Genomic DNA, 22,206 nt, shown 5'->3' with positions numbered 1-22,206 from the left:
TGTCAGCTAATGGTAAGTGCTGGAGGAAAAATAGACTGGAAGGGAATAAGTAATGATGGAGGGATTTATACTTTAGATGAGGACATTAGCAAGGACCTCTGTGAAAGGGTCATACTGGAGCAGAACCCGAAAGAAGTAAGAGAGCAAGTCATGATCCTGTGCGTGAAGAGTAGGAAAGCTGGACAGCACACAGGTGCACAGCAACCTCAAATCACTTCCTCCAGTTAAAAAAAAAAAGTTGTGAAAATATGGATAATTAAAGCTTATCTTGAAACTTAATAGTATGCCATGCTGCCTTTTCCTGATGTCATTAAAATACTTTTAAATTTAGCAAGTGTATTATAAAACTCATTTGGTAAAATGATTTATTTATGGCACATGTGCAGTAATCATTTCAAAATATAGCTGTATTTTGCATTACATCTTCTCTGGGCTATGATTTCTCTGAGTTAGGCATTTTCTCTGTTAGGATTGGTTTGGTACAATATAACAAATGCAGAATAATATAAATGGCCAGATTTAAAAATTCTACTTTAACAAAAGATAATTTTTAATACCTTACTCTCAAACATTATTGAGATTCTTAAATGTAGAAAACAACCAAAATGGTGTATCTCATTTAAAATGCTTTTCTAGGTTATTAAAAGATCCTATAAGTGATTAGTGTTGTACCATTACCAGGCTATCATTTCTCCAATAACTACTCATTGTTTTTGTCTAAAAACTTACATGTACTCAGTTATGTACAAACCATGCCAGACAATGGTTGACTGAAGGTTCTTCTTTAAATGTTTTGCAATTCAAGACACAAATAGAAGTGAGACATAGGTAAATCTATAGAAGACATAATATTAATGAATGAACATAAACTGAATACACACCATGGACAAGATTAAAGTTAGAAGAAAATCATTGAACTTATGGAGAAGTATCCCGAAGTTTCAAATATAGACAATAAATATTGAGGTTTCTACTTTGCTTTTTTCCTATGGAATTTGATAGGCTAAATGAGATGGCAAAAGTTGCTCAAATGAAGGTGAGAAAAGCACTTGGCAAGGGTGGCGTTTGAGCTGTAAATTGTAAAGGTTACAGATGATGAGATGTGCAGAAGGTCACCCATCTGAGGGTCTGCTTCTCACACCAGGAATCAACTCAAGGAGTGATTTGTACACTTTTGGTTTCAAAACATAAAAGTCACTAATTAAAGTACAGCATTAGAAAACAGCCCCTTTTGTCCCTCTGAAAATCCACCTGTTTCTTGGTTTGTTTCAAATGTGCACACAGCAAACTGAATGTATTTCACACTGAAAGCTCAAATAACCAAGGCACAGTGAATTGAGATAAAGTCGATTTTCCAGGCTTTATTAAAATGATGGTAAATAGGACATTTCAGAACTTTTTTCATATTTAAATACAGATACCAGTGGAAGACATTTTGTCACTAGTAGATATAATTCACTAAAATTTATTTAAGCTAACAGTCCATAACTAGTAGGTTGTGGCTACAAGATCTTATTATTCTATAAAATACCAGATGAGCTGCACTTCACATTTCACTCAGAAATGCTATCTGTTTATTTGTAGCAAGGCAAAAGATTAGTGGGAAACTAACTAGTTAAAGTTTTATGTTATTGAAGATAAAATATGGAATTAGCCACTACAGATGTGGTTTAAACAATTGTCTTCTTGACTCTCGATGAAGTATGTTTTTGAACACATCTAAGTCTTTGGGAGTAATGTACTGCAGGTGGATATTAAAACTTTCCTAACATTGATGGGGTGTTGAATATTTGAGCAAGTATTTTTGGTTTTCTTTATATAGTATATGCTTAAATTGCACAAGACACAGCTAATTCATTATGAATGAAAGTTATGAATATTCATATTATTATATTATGTTATATTTAATGTATATTGCATTTCATATATATTATATTAATTTTATTCATTATAAATAAAATAGAAATGATGTATGCAATTCTCATTTTATTTGCTAAGCAAACCCATTCTGACCCTTACATTGCTTAACTTGATGTCTTTGTTTACAAGAATTTATAGCAAAATAATGTTTTAAATCCCTGCTGTATTACCATAAGATCACTATTTTGCACCCATGTACCTACTTGTTTTCGATTGGGAAGGAAACCCTCCAAGGTTGAGTCCTGGTGTGTATAATTACATTATTGATAAGGTTCTCAGCGTTTGTTCTGAGCAGCTGCATTGGACCTTCTGCCACTGCATCACTTGGCTTTCATCTCACCATAAACTGCCGCTTGAATTCCATGGCAGCTTACACAAACAGGAATTCAAAGATCAGTACTGAAAAATTCTTCAAAGACAGGTAAAAATACACTTCTGAAAATGTTAAGAGAAACTTGCCTTTGATCTCTGAACTTCCTAGAGACTTAGACACATGGTTAAAACCTGAAAACCTTTAGGTTTTTTCAAACTGATGTCTAGTAATGGGCACAGAGAGTAGCCTTTAAAATTATTAATTTTTTTAAAAATGTTTCCATTTGGAATAGAGGTTTTAAGCTTCCCTAATATGAAAATCCAAAATGTCACTCTTAGAGTGTGAAAAAATTTTGGAATTTGGAGCATTTTAGATTTCAGATTTTCAAATTAGGAATACTCAAACCAGTGAAGTGTGTGCAGGCAGTTCAGCAATCTGGGAAAAAATCTGAGATTGAACGTGTTTCTGATTCCAAGCATATTGGACTGCTTACTCAACCTGCAGGAAGAAGAAATCCAAAGGAAAAACTTGTTCTAGGCATGATGGCACCATATACCAAAGGCCTCTTGCTCCCTCTACAGAAGGTGCTTCAGAATTGCAGGCACTTGATGGTTTCTGGCTTGTTGCTCTTTTTAAGAATGCAAACGGATTTTTTAAGAGAGTCATGATGTTTAATCAAAAGACATGGGTCATCGTGTATCCCCAGTGTGTTACACTCAGTAAGGTTGGGTTTGTGCATTTCTACTTTTGCACTTTTCTTTGGCATCGGCAAGGATCAGATTAAACCTCAACAGTAACACTTGTGAAAAACAGTAGGTTTCTATGCTCTTGCTTATTTGCATTTGTGTTTTTATTATTATTATTATTGATTTATCCCCAAGGATAAGTAAAATGCTTGGAAATTTCTTTAGCATTAGGTTTTGATTTTACTCATTTGAATCCTCTTTTATTTAGCCCCAGAATGTGAGCCATAAAGACAATGCGCTCTACTTCAAAGACTTGAAGTCCTCTTATTGTTTGCTTCTAACTTTTAAGTTATTGCATTCATTTTTAGTTCTCGGTTGTGGGCAAAAACAAGTTTAATAACTTAAATTATTTCACAGGAGAGTTTCCACTTCATTGAATTAATTAGGATTTTTTTTAACTATAGGTAATATTCACAAGAGACAAAAAGTTTGACACTTTTATAAAGACTTCATTAATATATAAAGTAACTTTGCATGTATTTTTATCATCTTCACCATTTAAATTGGAACAAATGTTAATAGCTTAATAGCTTTGGTTTGAATGATTTTATTCATTTTCTTTTATAATGCCAACTTGTCTTTGTTTTCTTTGACAGGTTATTAGTTTTTCTTATTGTGCCATTTAAAATTATAGGTGTGAAATTTTTTATAACTGTCAGGAGAATCTTAACAAAAGATTGAAAATCCTTTCCATTTGCATTTTGTATAAGAACAGTTCCTTATATGTTACCCCATTACTGGAAAGTCAACATAAATGACAAAGTAGTTTCTTAGATTTGAGTATGTCATGTCAGAATTTCCTGTTCTGATTATTCTGCTCAAACTAGATTGGATTTTTTTCCCCCTGGTAGGTGTACTGGTCCGTTAGCAAATTCTCTTTCAGAGAAAACAAAAGACCTGGTAGAAGAAGATGATGATGAATACAAGATTCCTTCATCCCATCCTGTTTCCCTGAATTCACAACCATCTCATTGTCATAACGTAAAACCTACAGTTCGGTAAGAATGTGGACAGCTTTTTCCAACCTGACATCCACATAAGTGTTATCATTTGTGGTGTTTGTTTTACAGAGCTGAATCACATCTATTTAATTAAAAATCCTTGGTTTTCTGCCCAAAGCCTCTTCTCTCTATGTGTTATTTTATGTATTACTTTTGGAGAAAGCTAAGTATAGTGGGAGATTTTCTTGCCTTACCCACCTCCCCCAAAAATTATAGGCTAAAAAAATTTTTGGTAGACATTATGTAGTCATGAGTAATTCATACATTTTCCATAAACTGCTATAATTTATTTTATCAATTTTAAGCACATATCTCATGAAGAAAAATTAATGCTTAGAAACTACAGTATTATGAAAATGTGTTTAGACTTTCTTCATGATATAAAGACTAGTAAATTTACATAAATTTTCCAATTTGATGTGTTGCCTATTTCAATTCATATCTTCAAGAAATAGATAGATATATATATATATATATACACTCCTAAAGTTATTTCTGCTGTTTTTAATTAAGCACCATTTTACCTTTGCTTGGATCAAATAAGAATGTGAGGAATAGTAGTTTTGTTTGCTTCCCTTTTTTAGTTCCCTCTATAATGGAAATATCCTTAGTATTTGAAGTGTCAGCCACTTGAAGGTATATGAGAAGGTCTTCAAAAGTCCATGAAAAATTTACATTACCAAAAAAAATGCATGTTTCAAATTTTTTTCACCAAAATAAGCTTCTCTCTTTTTATTTTTATCATTGATTTATTTTTATTTACTTGAAATGTAGCATGACAGAGAGAGAGGGAAGAAGAGAGAGAAAGAGATCTTCCATCTGCTGGTTCATTCCCCAAATGACTGCAATGGCCAGGGCTGGACCAAGATGAAACCAGGAACCTGGAACTCCATCCAGGTCTCCAATGTTGGTGACAGGGGCTTGGGCCATCTTCCGCTGCTCTCCCACATGCCTTAGCAGAGGGCCAGGACACCAACAGACTCTCATATGGGATGCTGGTGCCACAGGTTGTAACTTAACCCATTCCACTGCAATGCCAGACCCCAAACTTAGCTTTAAATTTCATTTTGTCCTTGAACTTTTAAAAGTACTCTCATATTAGAATTATTAACAATGGGTGCTATGTATTAAAATATTAATTTGTCCTATGTGAAACATTCTGCATGTAAGTAATTGAATTAATAAGCTGTAATGTAGTAATGTTGATTTTTTGATTGGCATATATGAGGGACTCAGTAATCCAATCTCAACTTCAGAACTACTCACTCAGCTCCAGTTTTCTTTGTATTACATTCCTGGGGACATCTTTATTAGGGTGCCATTTCCCTCTGGGGTCAAGTCAATCAACTGAAAGCACCTTATGAGTGGAGTGTTCCCTTCTCAGATGAAAAAACTAAAAAAAAAATGCATTAATGCCTTTTTTCAAGTACCTCACTGAGAGTGAAAAATGCAGTAGTTGGGAAGAAGCTAATCTTAATTTTAACCAGAGGTGTCTTAATAATTGATCCTGGTTAGAATTATCAGCATTCTGCAGAATTATTAACCAGGATTGGTAACATTGTACCATCCAGGGTTTCATTTTTCAAAGGAAGAACCAAAACATTTCTTTCTAATTGCTGGTGTTTAAGACATTTGTTGATAAAATAGAATCATTTAGAAGACAAAGTAATAACTGGAAGGCAATTTATTATGTCAGAAGAACCAAATGTCCACTGATCTATTAGAGAAAAAAGTTATTCCTTCTCATCAAATATAAATTGTTATAATCTTTAGTTCCTGTGCCTCTTACAAATGTGTAGTAATTTTAAACTGAAATAGGATAAGCCTTTCTGGTCACTTTGGGTGTCTCAGTTTTTTGTTGTTGTTGTTTTTTTTTGTTTTTTTTTGTTTTTTTTTGTTTTTGTGCTGGAGAAATGAGAGGTATAATTTTAATCTGTTAAATTTTAATTGTATCATCCTATTAGATTTTTGGTGGCAGGCCTCCCGAAATCCTGAAAATAAACTTGAATTATAACCATCTTTAACTCCTTTCCACTGTTATAGAGAAGTAATAAATGTTGATAATCCCTAAACTTAATTGAAGTGAGTTCCTTAACTAATTTGTTCTTGAAAGCTGATGAATGAAGCATAGTTTTGTGTCCTCTCCAAAGCACTGTGGAATCTGAACATTCCTTTCCCAGTGTGGTGCCCCTCCTTTGGAATATCAGAAGTACCTTGTCAATGTGTGCAGAAAGTGAAACAGTGAATGAATAATTAAATTTAGTTTCAGGAAAAATCTGTCATTATTACGAAGATTCAATACATGATAACTATTTTTAAATGAACCATATCTGGCCCGTTGAAGAGAAGTGGCCACCAGAGAGAATAAAAATGAATTTCGATGAAGCACTCTTGTAATATCTATTCAGATATACAGTATCTCTCCATTATGGTTGTACATTTAAGAATTCAGAATAAATCAGAGAAAACTAAAATGTGAACTCTGCCTTTCTAGCTTTTTTGTTGGTTGCTAGTTATGCAGCTATACACTGAGTAGCAACAGTTCTGTAGCCATTGTAATCCTTGGTTACAGTTAAATAAATAAAAAAAAGAACAAGAGTGATTGACTATTTGTCTTCCTTGGGGTATTTACTTACATTTTTTGTCAAGGTAAGGGTAACAGTATCTAGATATTATTATTATTGGTACTATTCCTGGAAAAGGAAGTTAAATATGTTTAATTTAAAACTTTGTTATATGAACATGGATACTAGTTCCCTCTATTTCTCAAATGACTTAAAAGTAATTTTCCTTATATGACTTTTGCCCTTTGGTTTCTGTTTAGGTCTTGTGATAATGGTCATTGTATATTGAATGGAACACATGGTACGTCGTCAGAGATGAAGAAATCAAACATCCCTGAGTTAGGCATATATTTAAAGGGTATGTATAAAATATGTTCTCCTTTGTGGTCTATATCTTGATAGTCAGAATTTAAAGGCAAAATTCCATGCCCTTGTTGTACTGAAAATACATTAAGGCTTTGTGTTATCCTCTAGGAGATGTTTTTGATTCAGCCTCTGATCCAGTGCCATTACCACCTGCCAGGCCTCCAACTCGGGACAATCCAAAGCATGGTTCTTCACTCAACAGGACGCCCTCTGATTATGATCTTCTCATCCCTCCATTAGGTTAAAAACTTTAAAAAACTTTTTCACATACCCCCTCTGCCTCTTCTCTCCATGTCTGAGAATGGTCCTGAAATTAGCATGAGTTCTGCAGGTGATGGTGGTACCCAGGTTCATGTGCCCATTCTCCCTTTAGATGATTAAGTGACCATCAGCCAGCATTATTCAGGTTGTCTCTCCTATGCTTAATACAGTATAAAAACACATGAGTGCATGGTTTGTTCCCCTGAGCTTTGGTGTTCTTCAACTTTTTTTCATTAATGTTTGATGTGTTGAGATTTTCTTTAAATATAATAATTGTTCATAAATATGAACATATTTTCCAGAATGAAGTGATCCAGTGCCGCTTATCCTAAATTAATAATAGAAAATTCTATGTCTATTCAAGGAATAAACTCTGCTTTACCCCAATCATCAAAACTGCAACATTGTCAAATAACTTCAGTTTCTTTGCTTTAAGTGATGATATATGAAGTGTGTTTGTGGCACTTGGATTTTCAGCACATGTAGATGTGTGTGTGTTTTGAAGTTGTTTATGTCTTACAATAATGGTCATTGTACCTTGAGTGGAACACGTGGCACGTTGTCAGAATTGAAGATAGCAAACATACCAGAGTTAGACATATACCTAAAGGGTATGAATAAAATATATTCTCCTTTGTGATCTGTATTTTGATGGTGTTATCATCACTGCTAGTTTCATTAGTTCCAGGTAGGAAGCTCCTCAACTTGTTTTTAGAGGAAGAAAATTAGAATCTCCATGCACCTAAAGGTTTCCTAATGAGAAATCTTCATAACACAAAATACTGTGTTATGAAGTTCCATGTATAAGTTTTTCTGAATTGACTGTTAGCCTCTAGAAAAATGAAATAACCTTTTTGTTTTCTCACAAACACCATTGACCAATGTTTTGAATTACACAATTGCAATGTCTTTGTCTCCTGGTCTCTCTGTAGTTCAGGGTTTTATTCTCACTCACATTAATTGTAAGAGTTTCTCCTAACTTCCTCCTCTACAGACTTTTCTCCCTCCCACTTATTCTTGACCTGTAATCCACATCTTCATGACCTAGGTGACTGTCCCCTGGAACTTCTGTGGGATGTGAAGGATCTATATACTTGCCTATGGTTAAGTGTGACTGTGGGGCTCAAGTTTTGTTAATTTAAGTTTAAATACCTTTCTCTCTGTCTCTGTCTCTCACTGTCCACTCTGCCTGTCAAAAAAAAAAAAAAAAGGCTGGCGCCATGGCTCAATAGGCTAATCCTCCGCCTGCAGCGCCGGCACACCAGGTTCTAGTCCCGGTTGGGGCACCGGATTCTGTCCCAGTTGCTCCTCTTTCTGTCTAGCTCTCTGCTTTGGCCCGGGAGTGCAGTGGAGGATGGCCCAAGTGCTTGGGCCCTGCACCCGCATGGGAGACGAGGAGAAGTACCTGGCTCCTGGCTTCAGATCAGCACAGCGCGCCAGCCGCGGCTGCCATTGGAGGGTGAACCAACGGCAAAAGGAAGACCTTTCTCTTTGTCTCTCTCTCTCTCTGTCCACTCTGCCTGTCAAAAAAAAAAAGTTTAAATAGCTATGTATGGATGGTGACCACCTTACTGGACGATCCAGATAGATGATCTGACTGTCTTTTGAACCTCAGCATCTCACTTTGTTCATGCCATTCGCCCTGCGTAAAAGAGCCCATCCTTGCATGAATAAATGTTTCTAAGCCCTCTTGATGTTTCAGGCCTTCCTGTTTTTCAGCACTTCACTGAATGCCACTTGCCTGTATTTCTCCTCTCTCTTTCAATACATTTATTTATTTTGGGAGCAATCAAATGATTCCACCTCTGAATCATGCTTATTTGTGAATTATTATTATTATTATTATTATTATTATTATTTTTAGCTACTCTCATGGAATCCATGCTCCTTTGAGTGAGGTCTTTGTGATTTTGGTCTTCATACCACTCATGTTCCTGAGGTGGCCTCTATTGTGTAGAGACTGAGAAAGGATTTGCATAAACATGATAATTTCGTAGATAGCTGAAGCTTGGAATGATATAAAAGCTCTCCAGTATCTTCAAACATTTTAGATTTTAAAAAATGTATGGTGATTAGGGACAGTGTTATGCATGTTTTTTGTAAGGCAAACTCAATGAATAGTAAAATCGTTTTCTTTAAATAAAATAGTTTTCTTTGAATTTAAGGTCACTCGACTGCATATGAATTTTTATTACTGGAATATGTAGGTGTTTATGTAAAGACTACCTTATTCACAAGGTATTTGAGAGAACTTACAAAAATACATGCACTATGTTTTTTTAAAGATTGAGGTAAGAAAAACTATGAGTAGAATACTAAGGTGTGGAAAAGTGTGCTGTAGTAGTCTATAGTACTAAAGCTGAGGAGTATACAAATTTAAGTTACTAGCTTTTGAGTCTACCAGAAGAAGTTTTGTATTTCACTGTTCCTTAGAGATATCAGATAAGTAGAAAAATATCATATTCCTCTACTCTAGATGCCGTTCTGTATATTTTGGCAATAAGTTAAATGTATATAACATTGGTTTACAGGATTTTAAATCCAGTGGGAAAATTTTATGGGTAATTCAAGCTATTTGATGGTGTGACTCATAATAAATTTTAGTTCCAACTTCTAAGTTCCTAATATTATAAAATAAAGGTTACAAGTGATACATGAGCTGTTTCCTAACCTGCAATTCTGCATTTTATGGAAAGACCTGAGAGAAAAATTTGGCATGGTTTGCATTTATATATATGTGTTTTTCCCCAAACAGTCCCACAAAATAATTATATCACATTATCAAAGTTGCTGAACTGCTGGATAAACCCTGCAGAAAGTCAGTTGTTGCTTTTGCTTGATAAGGTGTGTCTGGATTGATGAAGTTCTGCTCTTGATATGGATCTTTCTTTAAATGCAGGTGAAGATGCTTTTGATGCCCTCCCTCCATCCCTACCGCCTCCCCCACCTCCTGCAAGGCACAGTCTCGTGGAACCTTCGAAACCTCCTGGCTCTGGTAGCCGACCATCCTCAGGACAGGACCTTTTCCTTCTTCCTTCAGGTAGGAGGGGACAAAGCCAAAGAAAACTTTTAAAGTAAAGCAGAACTATTTCTAAGATCCTACTATCAGATAAGCATTGCTTCATTCGGCTCTACTTTCCTACCTAAACACCCCGAGTGGTGAGAGTAGCAGCAGTAGGGTTTTTGTCAATTGATTGGTTTAATCCTAACGGGGTTATAAAGATAACAAGTGCAGTCGGAAATGACAGAGGGCAGAACTGGTGATGTGGAGATCATCCAGTGCTTTGTATAACCCCCTGATGCTGGCAGAGGCTTCCCTGAGAACCATAACTGCTAAGTGTTTAGGCTAATAGTAAGGGGGACAAAATTTAGACTCTTTGCCTCCCAATTTCCAATGCAAGTGTTACTTTTTAATAAGTTTTAAAGTTTTTACTAGATGTGATTTATGGTCATAATTTTATTCAAAACAAGATTTTGGTAAATTACATGGCTACAACACAAATAGAGACTTTTTCCTGAAATATCTACATTATTTTGTTTTGTTACTCTTTTTGTTTCTAACATTTCAAAGGATCTACTCCGTATTACTGTCTTCAAGGGAAAATACCATTTTTACAATAATATATTTCTAAATTTCTGAAATGAAGAAAAGAAATGAAAATGAAGAGAATTAGCAATTTAGTAAATGCCCCTTTACATTAAATAAAATGAAACTTGTTTAAGCTATTTTATTTCATTTATAGATTTGCTTGTTTTTCTTTTGCTTGGCTGCCACATAGCTCAACATCCTTCCTTATCCTAAAGTGTGGGGCTAAAATTGGGCCAAGATAGTAACCTCTGCACAGGACTCTTTCTTGTCCCTATTTTATACATGAAAGTATTCTAATTCCATTTTCAAGACTGTCGACATAACATTGATAACCCATACTTTTAGGAAAACTACAGCACTTTTTTTTTTCTTTTCCTGTCTTTCATAATATTAACATGACAAGCTTCTCGTCTGGTGCCTGATCCTTTGTGACCTCCACTGTGACAATTAGTTTCATTCATTTTAAAGCCGTATATATTAGCTCTCCTCCTTTTCAAGAGAAGCTGATCCTATTACATAATATCACGGAACATCAAAAGTCTCTTTTGACTCATAAATAAGCATTTGGGTGTCATTTTGCAGAGTATTTAATACATTATACTCTCGAAAGAAATACAGTGAAAGATTCATGACAGCAGTTCTTCACCCTAAGGACTGAACTTGTTGAAAGGATTCTCTTTAGATATTAAAGTTCAGCTCAGTAATTTTAGAACCATAAAAAGCAAGCAAAGCTTTTTGGTGAGTTTAAACTATGTCTGTGTGTGGATTTTACTGCTTCTGTTTTCACTATAGTTCCATCTGTGGAATACTGGTCCTATTTAATGAGTCTTTTCTAACCATTATGAAGACGTAATTTCCTTGAGGAGATACTTATCCCTAATTAAAGGCAAAGGACAGATGCCTTAGAAAAAGAGGTTGGGTTTTCTTATATTATATTAAATACCTCATCAGAGCTACATTCTGTGCCTTGCACAATTGAGCCATGCCCAGCTTTCCAAATGTGTAGCCCATTGAGTTCTCTATAGTAGCAGTTTTCAAATTGCAGGGTCCTGTGTTTCTGTATAGAAACCCCAGGGCTCCTGTAGATCAAGAATGGAAGCAAAGCAGAGACATAGCTTTGGTTCTTCTTTTATCTATTTTCTATTTTCAGGACTCCGTATAAGACATCTTTTGGCAAAATAGTAATGCTCACTGCTGTCCATGAGCCATCTCTTCTGGACAGGCTAGTCATATCTAAACAAAATATGGAGGCCTTCACAAAAACTCCACTATTTCCTATGTCCAAAGCCAAGGCTATTTCTAGTGTATATGTAATTTTTTTCTGTGTTACACAAAAAAAAAAAAGGCACTTCTTTTGTGCTGGTGTGTAGAAATAGAAACTCCTACATCTGCTTTGTGCCAGGGCCAGTGTTCGAGGAACAAAGCAGAGGCTGTTTTTAAGTCTTTCTCACACCCATGACTGAGCACACAAAATCCATAACGTGTCTTGCAGCCTGATTCTGCAGCACCTTTAAGTCTGAGAGGCACTGGGCAAGCGTATAACCAAAGAAAAGCACCACATGTTACTATATTAAACTAAAGAAACAGAGGTGTTCAGCCAAGAGAAGACAAGACCTTGGATATAGGTTAGAATTGTCTTCAACTGCAGTGTTTATGAAAGAAAAATTCTATTTCATGTCACCCAGAGGGTAGAAGACTAATGAATGCTGTTAATAAAAATTATATTCATCATAAAGAGAAAACATTTCCTAAATTGTTGAGAATTGTTCTACCTCAGGGAAGTATGAATTCTCCAGCAGTGGAGGGTTTTAGTCAGTGGCTTTCATGAAATGTTGGAGAATTTATGAAGATGAGTCAAAGAGTAAGAGCAGCATGAGGGAAAAACTTTGGTATGTGTTAATGGTTCTTTTTTTTTTTTTTGGCTTTTAATTTTATATTTTCTAATTTATTCCACAAGCAATTTCACATTTAAAATTCTTTTCTAAAGTATATTACTTACCAGTTTAATAAACTTAATATACTTTCAAATCCACATTTCTTTGTGGTTGTTGTTTTCTCCAGAAATCTTTTATTTAAGGTATAGGAACATAGTGATCTTTAAACCTCTTGCAGCAATTAGGTTCTGCACTGATGTGCTCTTTGAAAATGTGTGGGATAACTGATAAATCTTCCAGATGGTTTATGGATAGCTGCAGAAGGAATAGGTCATTGTTTAAACTGTTCAGTTTTACTTTCCTCTTTTTCTATGCTTGAATAAAAAATTTGAAAGTATTTCAGATAATGAAAAGAAAAAGAATTCCATGTTACTTCCTCTCAAAGATAAACACTGATAGGTTTCCTTCCATTTTTTGTCAATTTCTGCGTAAGTTGATGTTTCTGTAAAATTTATATCACATAATATCTATTGTTTATAACTTTTTCCCACTTTCTGTGTCACGAGCATTGTTCATGCTGTTAAATATTCTTAAAAAAAGATTTATTTCTTTATTTGAATGTCAAAGTTAGAGAGAGAGAGAGGGAGAGGCAGAGAGAAAGAGACAGATCTTCCATCTGCTGATTTACCCTCTACTTGCTTCCAATGGCCAGGGCTGGGCCAGGCCAAAGCTAAGAGTTTGTTCCAGGTCTCCCACATAGGTGTCAGGAGCCCAAATGCTTGGGCAATACTCCAATGCTTTTCGCAGGCCACTAGCAGGGAGCTGGCTCAGAAATGAAGAAGCCAGACATGAACTGGCGCTGATATGGTGCCACACCACAGCCCCTGTTAAATATTCTTACACAACAAGCTATTGATTGATGCATATTTTTTCACTTCTTTTTTGGATAGCAAATTCTCTCCTCCTAGTCATTCCTTATTTTGCATCATCTCTAAACATTAAATTTTCAGTTTTGCATTGCATACTTTAAACCACAGGCAATAGTACTTTGGATTTTAAAACATATTGATCCCACTGTGTGTATTCATTCACTTCTCAAACATCTCTATATAAATGACACATTGCCTATGGTAGTTTCAGTTTGTATATTTCAATACTAAATGTGGATAGGAATTTTTATATTAATTAGTCTGTGAAGAATTTATTTTAGAAAGGTTTTATAGCTGCCCAAAATTTCCTTATCAGAGGACAGCTAGTAATTACTGTGTCCTGTGTAGTAATTGTGCTGTGTATATCTAAGCCTTTGAAGCATGAATGCTTCCAACGCTACAGCTTGCTAAAGAGCACAGTTTACTCTCCACCTGACCATAGCTGCTTAACATTCCAAAGAACATGGTAGTGATTCGAGCCATAAATAAATATTTCTGATTTTTATGGCCTTTGTAAGTAAAATAGCATAATGGAGCAATGTCATACCAACTGTGTTTGTAGTCTCACCTACTTATGGCTCTGAAATACATCCAGAATTTACCTTTAAGTTTTAAATAAGTAGATGTGATTAGAAATACCCTAAGTATATCTGACTAACTTTTATATACTAAGGAATAAAAAAAACATGTTATAAAAGACAACCATGGGGCCGGTGCTGTGGCACAGTAGGGTGGGCCACCACTTGTAGTGCCAGCATCCCATGTGGGTGCGGGTTCATGTCCTGGCTGCTCCTCTTCCAGTCCAGCTCTCTGCTGTGGTGGAAGATGGCCCAAGTGCTTGGACCCCTGCACCTGGGTGGGAGGCATGGAAGAAGATCCTGGCTCCTGGCTTCGGATCAGCCCAGCTCCAGCCGTTGCGGCCATTTGAGGAGTGAACCAGCAGATAGAATACCTTTCTGTCTCTTCCTCTCTCTCTCTGTAACTCTACCTCTCAAATAAGTGCACAAGAACATTTTTTATTGAATATTTAAAAATAAATGTTTAATAGCAGGCATTTGACCCAGTATTTGAGATGCACTCAAACTACATCTGAGTGCCTGTGATTCCTGGCCCTGGCTCCTGGCTCCTGGCTCCTGGCTATGGGTCCTGCGAATGCAGAACTGAGAGGAAGTAGTAATGGCTTAAATAATTGGGTTCCTGAAACCACAGGGGAGACATGGATTGAGTTCCAGACTTGAGCTTCAAACCCAGCATAGTCCTGGCTCTTGCAGACATTTGAGGGGTGAACTAGTGGCAGGTGGATCATTCCCCACCTCAGCCCCCAAATAAAAAATTAATAAAATTAAAATAGTTAATACAAATCTTTGGGAAATTTCAAAATTCATGCAGAAATTATCATATTCAATTCATTTGTTTCTCCAAATAAACCAATTCACCATTTGTTGCATTATATTTAAATTATCTTCTCATTCCTGCCTAAAATTTTTCAACAGAATTCATGAGATTGGAACATCAAATCTTCAAATATTGAAAACTCAATATCTGAGAGTTCTTTTAATCTTAGAATTAATGAAAGCAAGTTAAGTGGTCTTGAATTATCATGGAGCAATATGTTTTAAAATCCATGCGTAGTTTTTTTTTCATAGTAGGCATTTTTCCATGAAGATTTTGAAGACCCCTGATATGTCAGCAGTGACAAAAATCTCCTTTCCTCCTTCTAGTCCCACTTATAAATATCATTAGAAGTAGCAAAGTAACCTGATTTGTCTGTAACTCATGTCTTTCCCTATTTCACATGCCTTCTCCTTAATGATGAGGGCAGTTTAAAAAATCATGTTTTACTATATATTTAAAACTTAATAATGTCACACTTTTTTAATAGTTAAATTTTATTCAATGAGCCAACTAACAATGATGGCTAGCATAAGATTCCTAATATGCTATAGTGTTATTAGAAAATGGCTTATATATACAAAAAAAATCTCAAATTTAAGATCTCTTTTACAGATTTTATCTGCCTAATGCTTAGACAGACTTAAGTGATTTGATAATATTCTTACAGTCAAAAATTTAAACCCATTTTTTTTCACTTTTACTTTGTAACAACTTTGATTCATTGTTTAGGACAGATTAGAACAGAAAATCAAACTTAGAAGATATTTCTCGTCATCAAAAATTGTGCAATTAGGGGACAGTGCTATTGCATAGCAGGTAAAGCCATTACCTGCAGTGACCGCCTCCTATATGGGTGCCTGTTCCAGTCCCTTCTACTCCACTTCTGATCTAGCTCCCTGCTAATGGCTGGAGAAAAGCAGCGGAAGATGACCCAAGGACTTGGGGCTGCCTCCCATGTGGGGAGACCCTGATGAATATCTTGGCTCCTGGCTTTGGCCTGGAACAGCCCTGGCCATTGAGGCTGTTTGGGGAGTGAACCGGCAGATGGAAGATCTTTATGTCTCTCCCTCAGTCTGTAACTCTGACTTTCAAATAAATGAATAAATCTTTTCTAAAAAAAAATCTTACAATTAAGAGATGAAAAATATAAATATAAAATCAGTGGGTTTATTATCTAGAAAGAATTGGGAAGAATATTGAGCAACTGATGAATAAATTAGAAAATATGTAGGCAGATTCAAAATGGTTCTTCTTAGTCATGAAATTAATTTGTGGATTTATTTTTGAAACCTTTCATCTTTGTAGAAAATTTCTGTGATATTTTCTTTAGGCATTTGATAGAGATCATCCTTTTAAGTTGAAAATTATCTTTATTTTTAAGATCCCTTTTTTGATCCAGCAAGTGGCCAAGTTCCTTTGCCTCCTGCTAGGAGATTACCAGGTGAAAATGTCAAATCCAACAGAACATCACAGGACTATGACCAGCTTCCTTCATCTTCAGGTGAGTGCCTAATAACAGTAATAAGAAAACCTTACTTTGTTTAGTGCCTTTTGCTTTTTGAGGCACCTTTCTTTCTCTTCAAATAAAATAATAAGTACTTGCTACCTAAGAAAGTACTTTTATCATGTTTGCCATTTTGCTTATCAAGATTGCATTATAAGAGGAGTGCTTTCAAATTCTCCATGGAAAAGAAAAAAGATCAGAAAATATTTTTCGATCAGTTTGTAAAGTTGCATTATTTGATTCAAAATGTATTCATTTTTGGCACTGAATTTTGGTGTCGCATTTAAGACACTGATTAAGATACCTGTATCCCTACTGAGAGGCCTGCATTCAGTTCCCAGCTTTGGCTCCCAGTTCCAGCTATGTGCAAATATAGTCCCTGGGAGGCAGTAGAGAACAGGATAGAGGTCACATCTGGCTGTGTCTAGCCTAGCAAATGCTGTTGGCAAGCATTTGGAGAGTGAACCAGTGATGGGAGCTCTGTCAGGCTCTCGCCCTCGCTCTCGCTCCCTCTCATTCTCCCTCTGCCTCTCCTTCTCTCCCTCTCCCTCCCTCTTTCCCTCCCTCTCTCCCTCCCTCTTTCCCTCCCTCTCTCCCTCCCTCCTCTCTCCCTCTCTTCCTCTCTCCCTCTCTCCCTCTCTCCCTCTCTCCCTCTCCCTCTCCCCTATTTCTCTTCCTCTCAAATAAGTAAATAAAAATTAAAATAAATGACAACAGCAGTGGGCTTTGGGCCTAGAGGGTAAAGATGCAGGTTAAGACACCAGCAGCCCATTTGGGAGTGCTTGGATTCAGTTTGTGGCTCAGCTCCTGACTCCAGCTTCCTGTGATACAGACCCTGAGAAGAAGCAGGTAACGCCTCCCTTCAAAACAGAACTGAATTGGATTCTCAGCTCCTGATTTCAGCTGCACAGGGCCGTTGTGGGCATTCGGGGAGTTAACCAGCAAATAGGATCTATGTCTCTCCTCCTCCCTTGACCCCTACCATCTCCCATCCCTCCCTATCTCTCTCCCTTCTTTCTTTCAAATATAAACACATTTTTTTTCATTCTCTAACCTTTGTTTCTTCTTAAGAGATTTAGAAAATGTTTTTGTATATTTAAATGCTATGTGTTCTCTCTTTTCAATTAGCCAGGTAATTAAAATTAGCACTGAAGTGTTAATCATCATAGCTTATTTAGGGCCACTCTGTCACATGACTGCCAGCCAGCAAGTTGAGGAGAAACCATTGTATTAAATATAAACCATGTTTGTAATCATTAGTAATGAAACGCTGCTTTTCTCTCTTCATGAAACCTTCCGTGGCCACCCTGTCGAGTAGTTCCCCTGTATTCTGCACTCCTGGTCTTTCCTCTTTGCTTTATTTTTCTTCATACCACCTAAAATTTCATTATTTGTTTATTGGTTATTGTTTATTTGGCTACCTTCTCTACTGGAGTATTAACCTTTGAATTGATGAAGGTGGGTTGATCCACTGCTCGTCTTAGCTCAGGCTGCCACAGCAGAATACCATAACCTAGATGATTTAAACAGGAAACATTGCTTTCTGACAGTCCTGGAGGCTGGAAGGTCCAGTATCAAGGTGCTGCTGCTATGTGGTGGCCTCTAAGGGCCCTCTTCCTGGTTCACACATCACACCGGAGCGAGGGATTGCTATGGGTCACTTTTGTAAGAACACTAATCCCCTCATTAGAGTCCCACTCTCACGTCCAGATACCATCACACGGGGGAGCACGTTGAGGGGAATGTACAACATTCAGTGTGTAGCATTGCTTTATCTCCACGTGCTCAGAAGAACGTGCAGCACAGAATTTCTTGGGTGGATAGATAAATAGATGGGTAAGTAGATGAGTGAACAGAGATACTAAAGGAAGGAAGGAGATAGCTGATGTATGTGTTAAACTTAGCACACATGTTTTTTGCAGAACATCTGTGTCTGATATTTGAAAACATCAGAGGCTTTCCTTAAATAGATTTGTATCTTATTTTAAGAGTTTGAGTTTTTAAGTTCAAACCACAGTTTACAGAAGATTTCTTAATACAATAGCCATGTATTTTATAATTTCTTTTTATAAATTTATTTTAAGGTATACAAATTTCATGTATTTCATATATACAGATTTAGGAACATAGTGATACTTTCCTTCCCACCCTCCCTCCCGCCCATACTCCCACCCTTCTTCCACCTCCCTCTCCTGTTCTCACCTTTAATTTTTACAAAGATCTATTTTCAGTTTACTTTTTACTCATAATATTAATCCTACACTAAGTAAAGAGTTCAACAAATAGTAAGAAGAAGAAAACCCTGTTCCTCAACAGTAGAGACAAGGGCTCTAAACAATCATCAAATCTCAAAATACTGATTTCATGCTAATACATTACATTTTAGGTACGCTGTTAGTTACAACAGATCAGGGAATGCTTGTGGCATCTGGTTTTGGAACTGGCTTATTTTACTAAGTATAATGGTTTCCAGTTGCATCCATTTTGTTGCAAAAGACAGGATTTAATCTTTTATAACTGAGTAGTATTCCATAGTGTATATATAACATAATTTCTTTATCCAGTCTACATGTGATATACATGTGCACTGATTCCACATCTTAGCTATTTTGAATTGAGCTGCAGTGAACAAGGGGGCTACAGATAACTCTTTCATCTGCTGATTTCATTTTGTTTGGGTAAATTCTCAGGAGTAGGATGGCTGGGTCATACGGTAGATTTATTTTCAGATTTCTGAGGTATCTCCATACTGTCTTCCACAATGGCTGCATTAGTTGACATTCCCACCAACCATGGATTAGGGTACCCTTTTCATCTGAATCAATATAATTAATGAGCTTCTTTGAGAATTACAAATTACCATCATGGTGATTCTTGAGTACAAGTTGCCACACGTGGGAGATGCACAATTGCCTCTCTAGTTTTATAAATGTGTGTTCTGGCTTATAATTCAGGAAAAGAAAGACAAATCCTTATTAACCTTTTCAAGTTTTAGTTCATATTCTCTTTTCAGTGCTTCTTATCATTTGAAAATTCCAGATATATCTATAGGTAACCTATAGTGCTAGAAAAGAAACTAATAGATTTGATGACAAATCATGAAAATCAAGGGGAGAGACTATGTGTGACAGACTATATGTAATATAAGGAAGCAAGTTCTTTAAGGAAGTAATGTTAAAATATATCTTTGAGCAAAGTAATATGACTGATTTAAAATAATATATTCAGTACCGCCACCTCTAGGTTAAAAGAAATATATTCAAGTTATGAGAAGAGTTGTGGGCAAAACTATTTTCATAGCATCTTTACAGGTTGCTCCATAATATGTGGATGTTCTAGTGCCCAGAGGAGCATCATTCACATATATGATTTCAACTGGAATGAATTTCAATTAGCATTCCACTAGCAATTTCAGCAAGAACTTTGTATCACAGACCTTGTTGAAATATCCCCAAATAGCCATTTGCCAGAAATCGTAACTGGCTTTTACCTAAGAGATAAAATAGCCCTATGGTGATTACTTGGAGGGCCTTAGCTAGTAGTAACATCAAATATTTCAACCTACTAACATGATCAAACCACGAAAAATAAGATACATTTTCCCAGCAGATGTTTGTTTGCCTACAGCTCACAGGGCTACTAGGCTGTCTACAAAGTTTGTTTCACATCTTCAGAGAGAATGCACCTGACTTTTTGGATGAAACATGAAACTCAAGGCTTATATGCCATCAGGATTCTGGTAGCCCTTTTTGTGGGTAACTAATCTGTTTTCATTAAGGACTTTCTAAAAATGACTGTATGATGATTCTAGTATGATTGCTGAACCATATGAACTCAATTTTCTTTTTTATGGCTGTCTGAACAATTGATGATGACTCATTTATGTACATACATCCCACAAAAAAAAAGTTAATTCTGAAGAAATCTAAAGTAGACTTTCATTGACTTGGGTTAAAAATGCCTTCCTTGTCCTGTTACCTAATGTTGGTGTTTACATGTATATCTACATACACAAAAGTGCTTAACAAAGTGCTTATTCCTCCCAAAGAATTTTTTTTATAATTTTCTTAAAAGTCATATGTGTATGTTAGAGATAGTTAATCAGATATAAGAGGATTTTATCTGCCTGTTAAACTCACATATTCCTCCATGTGGGTAAAGTGTCTTTGCTAACAGTCTACTGTTTTCTTACACTGGATATATTACTTACATGGTGTTCAGGTCTGTAAAGCTATGTGTGAACTTTACAAACTTTCTCTTCTAAGATATATTCTGCTACAATTTGGATTCTTTAAAAACTCCATAATGTTTGTGCTGATGAAGTATAGCAATAATTCTTGAAAAGACTTTTTATATTGTTAGCCTTTAGAAGGCAGCTCAAGGTTATATGAAAACAGTGCTGTAATCTTAGCTCAATTCATGTTAAATTTATTTACAACCAGTGAAAGATCTTATTGTCAAGTATGCCAACAAAATAAAGGAGATCTCATTAAAAAGGAGTTAATTCCATTCCTACTTTTCCTTTACATTTCAAAGAAAAATGGTTGGAATGTTGAATGAATGGTGTATTTGGACCAAATATTCTGTAAGATTTCAATTGGAGAGCATCGATTCACTTCACACAAGGGTTAAAATTGTATATTGTCATTAGTGATAAGATGATTGAAGTTATGTGTGTGTGTGTGTGTGTGTGTGTGTGTGTAAGTTGTCATTTGTTTTGTGTTTCAAAAAAAGAAAATTGCACTGTTGTTGAGTTTTACCAGAGTTTAACTTTCTAATATGCTTGCTCCTTCTTATATACAGCTTCAGGGTTTTTTTTGTTAATTTATTTTTACTAAGAGTTAGAAAGAGAGAAAGAGAATGTGAGTGAGTGAGCACTGGTTCACTGCCCACATGCTTACAATGGCTGTGATTGGGCTGGGTCGAGGTCCAGAGCTGAGAAAACAATCCAGTTTGCCACGTGAGTGACAAGAAACCATTGACTTGAGCCTTCATCACTGCCTTCCAGTGTCTACATTAGCGTGAAGCTAGTTAGGAAATGGAGCCAGATATTGAACCCAGTCACTCTAGTGTGGGATATAGATGCCCATAATGGCATCTTAACTATTAAGCCACATATCCATCCCTAGCTTCAATTTTATTTTTTTTTTTTTTTTATTTTTTTTATTTTTTGATAGGCAGAGTGGACAGTGAGAGAGAGAGACAGGTCTTCCCTTGCCGTTGGTTCACCCTCTAATGGCCGCCGCTGCAGCCGGCGCAGCGCGCTGATCCGATGGCAGGAGCCAGGAGCCAGGTGCTTTTTCCTGGTCTCCCATGGGGTGCAGGGCCCAAGCACCTGGGCCATCCTCCACTGCACTCCCTGGCCATAGCAGAGAGCTGGCCTGGAAGAGGGGCAACCGGGACAGAATCCGGCGCCCCGACCGGGACTAGAACCCGGTGTGCCGGCGCCGCAAGGTGGAGGATTAGCCTATTGAGCCACGGCGCCGGCTCCTAGCTTCAATTTTAAAAATAGAGAATACTTAGATAATTCTTTAATTTGCTTGGATATATTTAAAATACAGTGTATTTAAAGTTTTTTTTTAAACTTATTTTTCATTTAGTGAAACTGTTTTAAATCATGTCCTACTATAATTAGTCTATCTGTTGTGGCAGAAATTCAGACTTAAGGCATAAGTGAGTTATATCAATTGAGCCAACTTATAATTGAATAACAAGATTATAACTACAATGGGCTTAAGATTTCT

At 36.2% G+C, this 22,206-nt stretch overlaps 1 protein-coding gene across 16 annotated transcripts in view; it reads left to right on the top strand.

The window, feature by feature from the left end:
• CBLB (Cbl proto-oncogene B) overlaps window positions 1-22,206 on the top strand; it is a 234,635-nt gene that overhangs the window by 198,645 nt on the left and 13,784 nt on the right. For 9 of the 16 annotated variants that reach the window (XM_070072032.1, XM_008267006.4, XM_051819100.2 and 6 more), the window contains 5 exons: window positions 3,831-3,977; window positions 6,805-6,902; window positions 7,019-7,150; window positions 10,071-10,211; window positions 16,340-16,459. In XM_070072032.1, coding sequence (XP_069928133.1) covers window positions 3,831-3,977; window positions 6,805-6,902; window positions 7,019-7,150; window positions 10,071-10,211; window positions 16,340-16,459 — 638 coding nt within the window. The remainder of the gene's footprint in view (window positions 1-3,830; window positions 3,978-6,804; window positions 6,903-7,018; window positions 7,151-10,070; window positions 10,212-16,339; window positions 16,460-22,206) is intronic. The other 7 variants (XM_070072026.1, XM_051819101.2, XM_070072025.1 and 4 more) reach the window with 3 other exon arrangements.

Source organism: Oryctolagus cuniculus, chromosome 4, assembly GCF_964237555.1.
Source record: "Oryctolagus cuniculus chromosome 4, mOryCun1.1, whole genome shotgun sequence".
Taxonomy (NCBI): domain Eukaryota; kingdom Metazoa; phylum Chordata; class Mammalia; order Lagomorpha; family Leporidae; genus Oryctolagus; species Oryctolagus cuniculus.
This window is presented reverse-complemented; position numbering and strand designations above follow the sequence as displayed.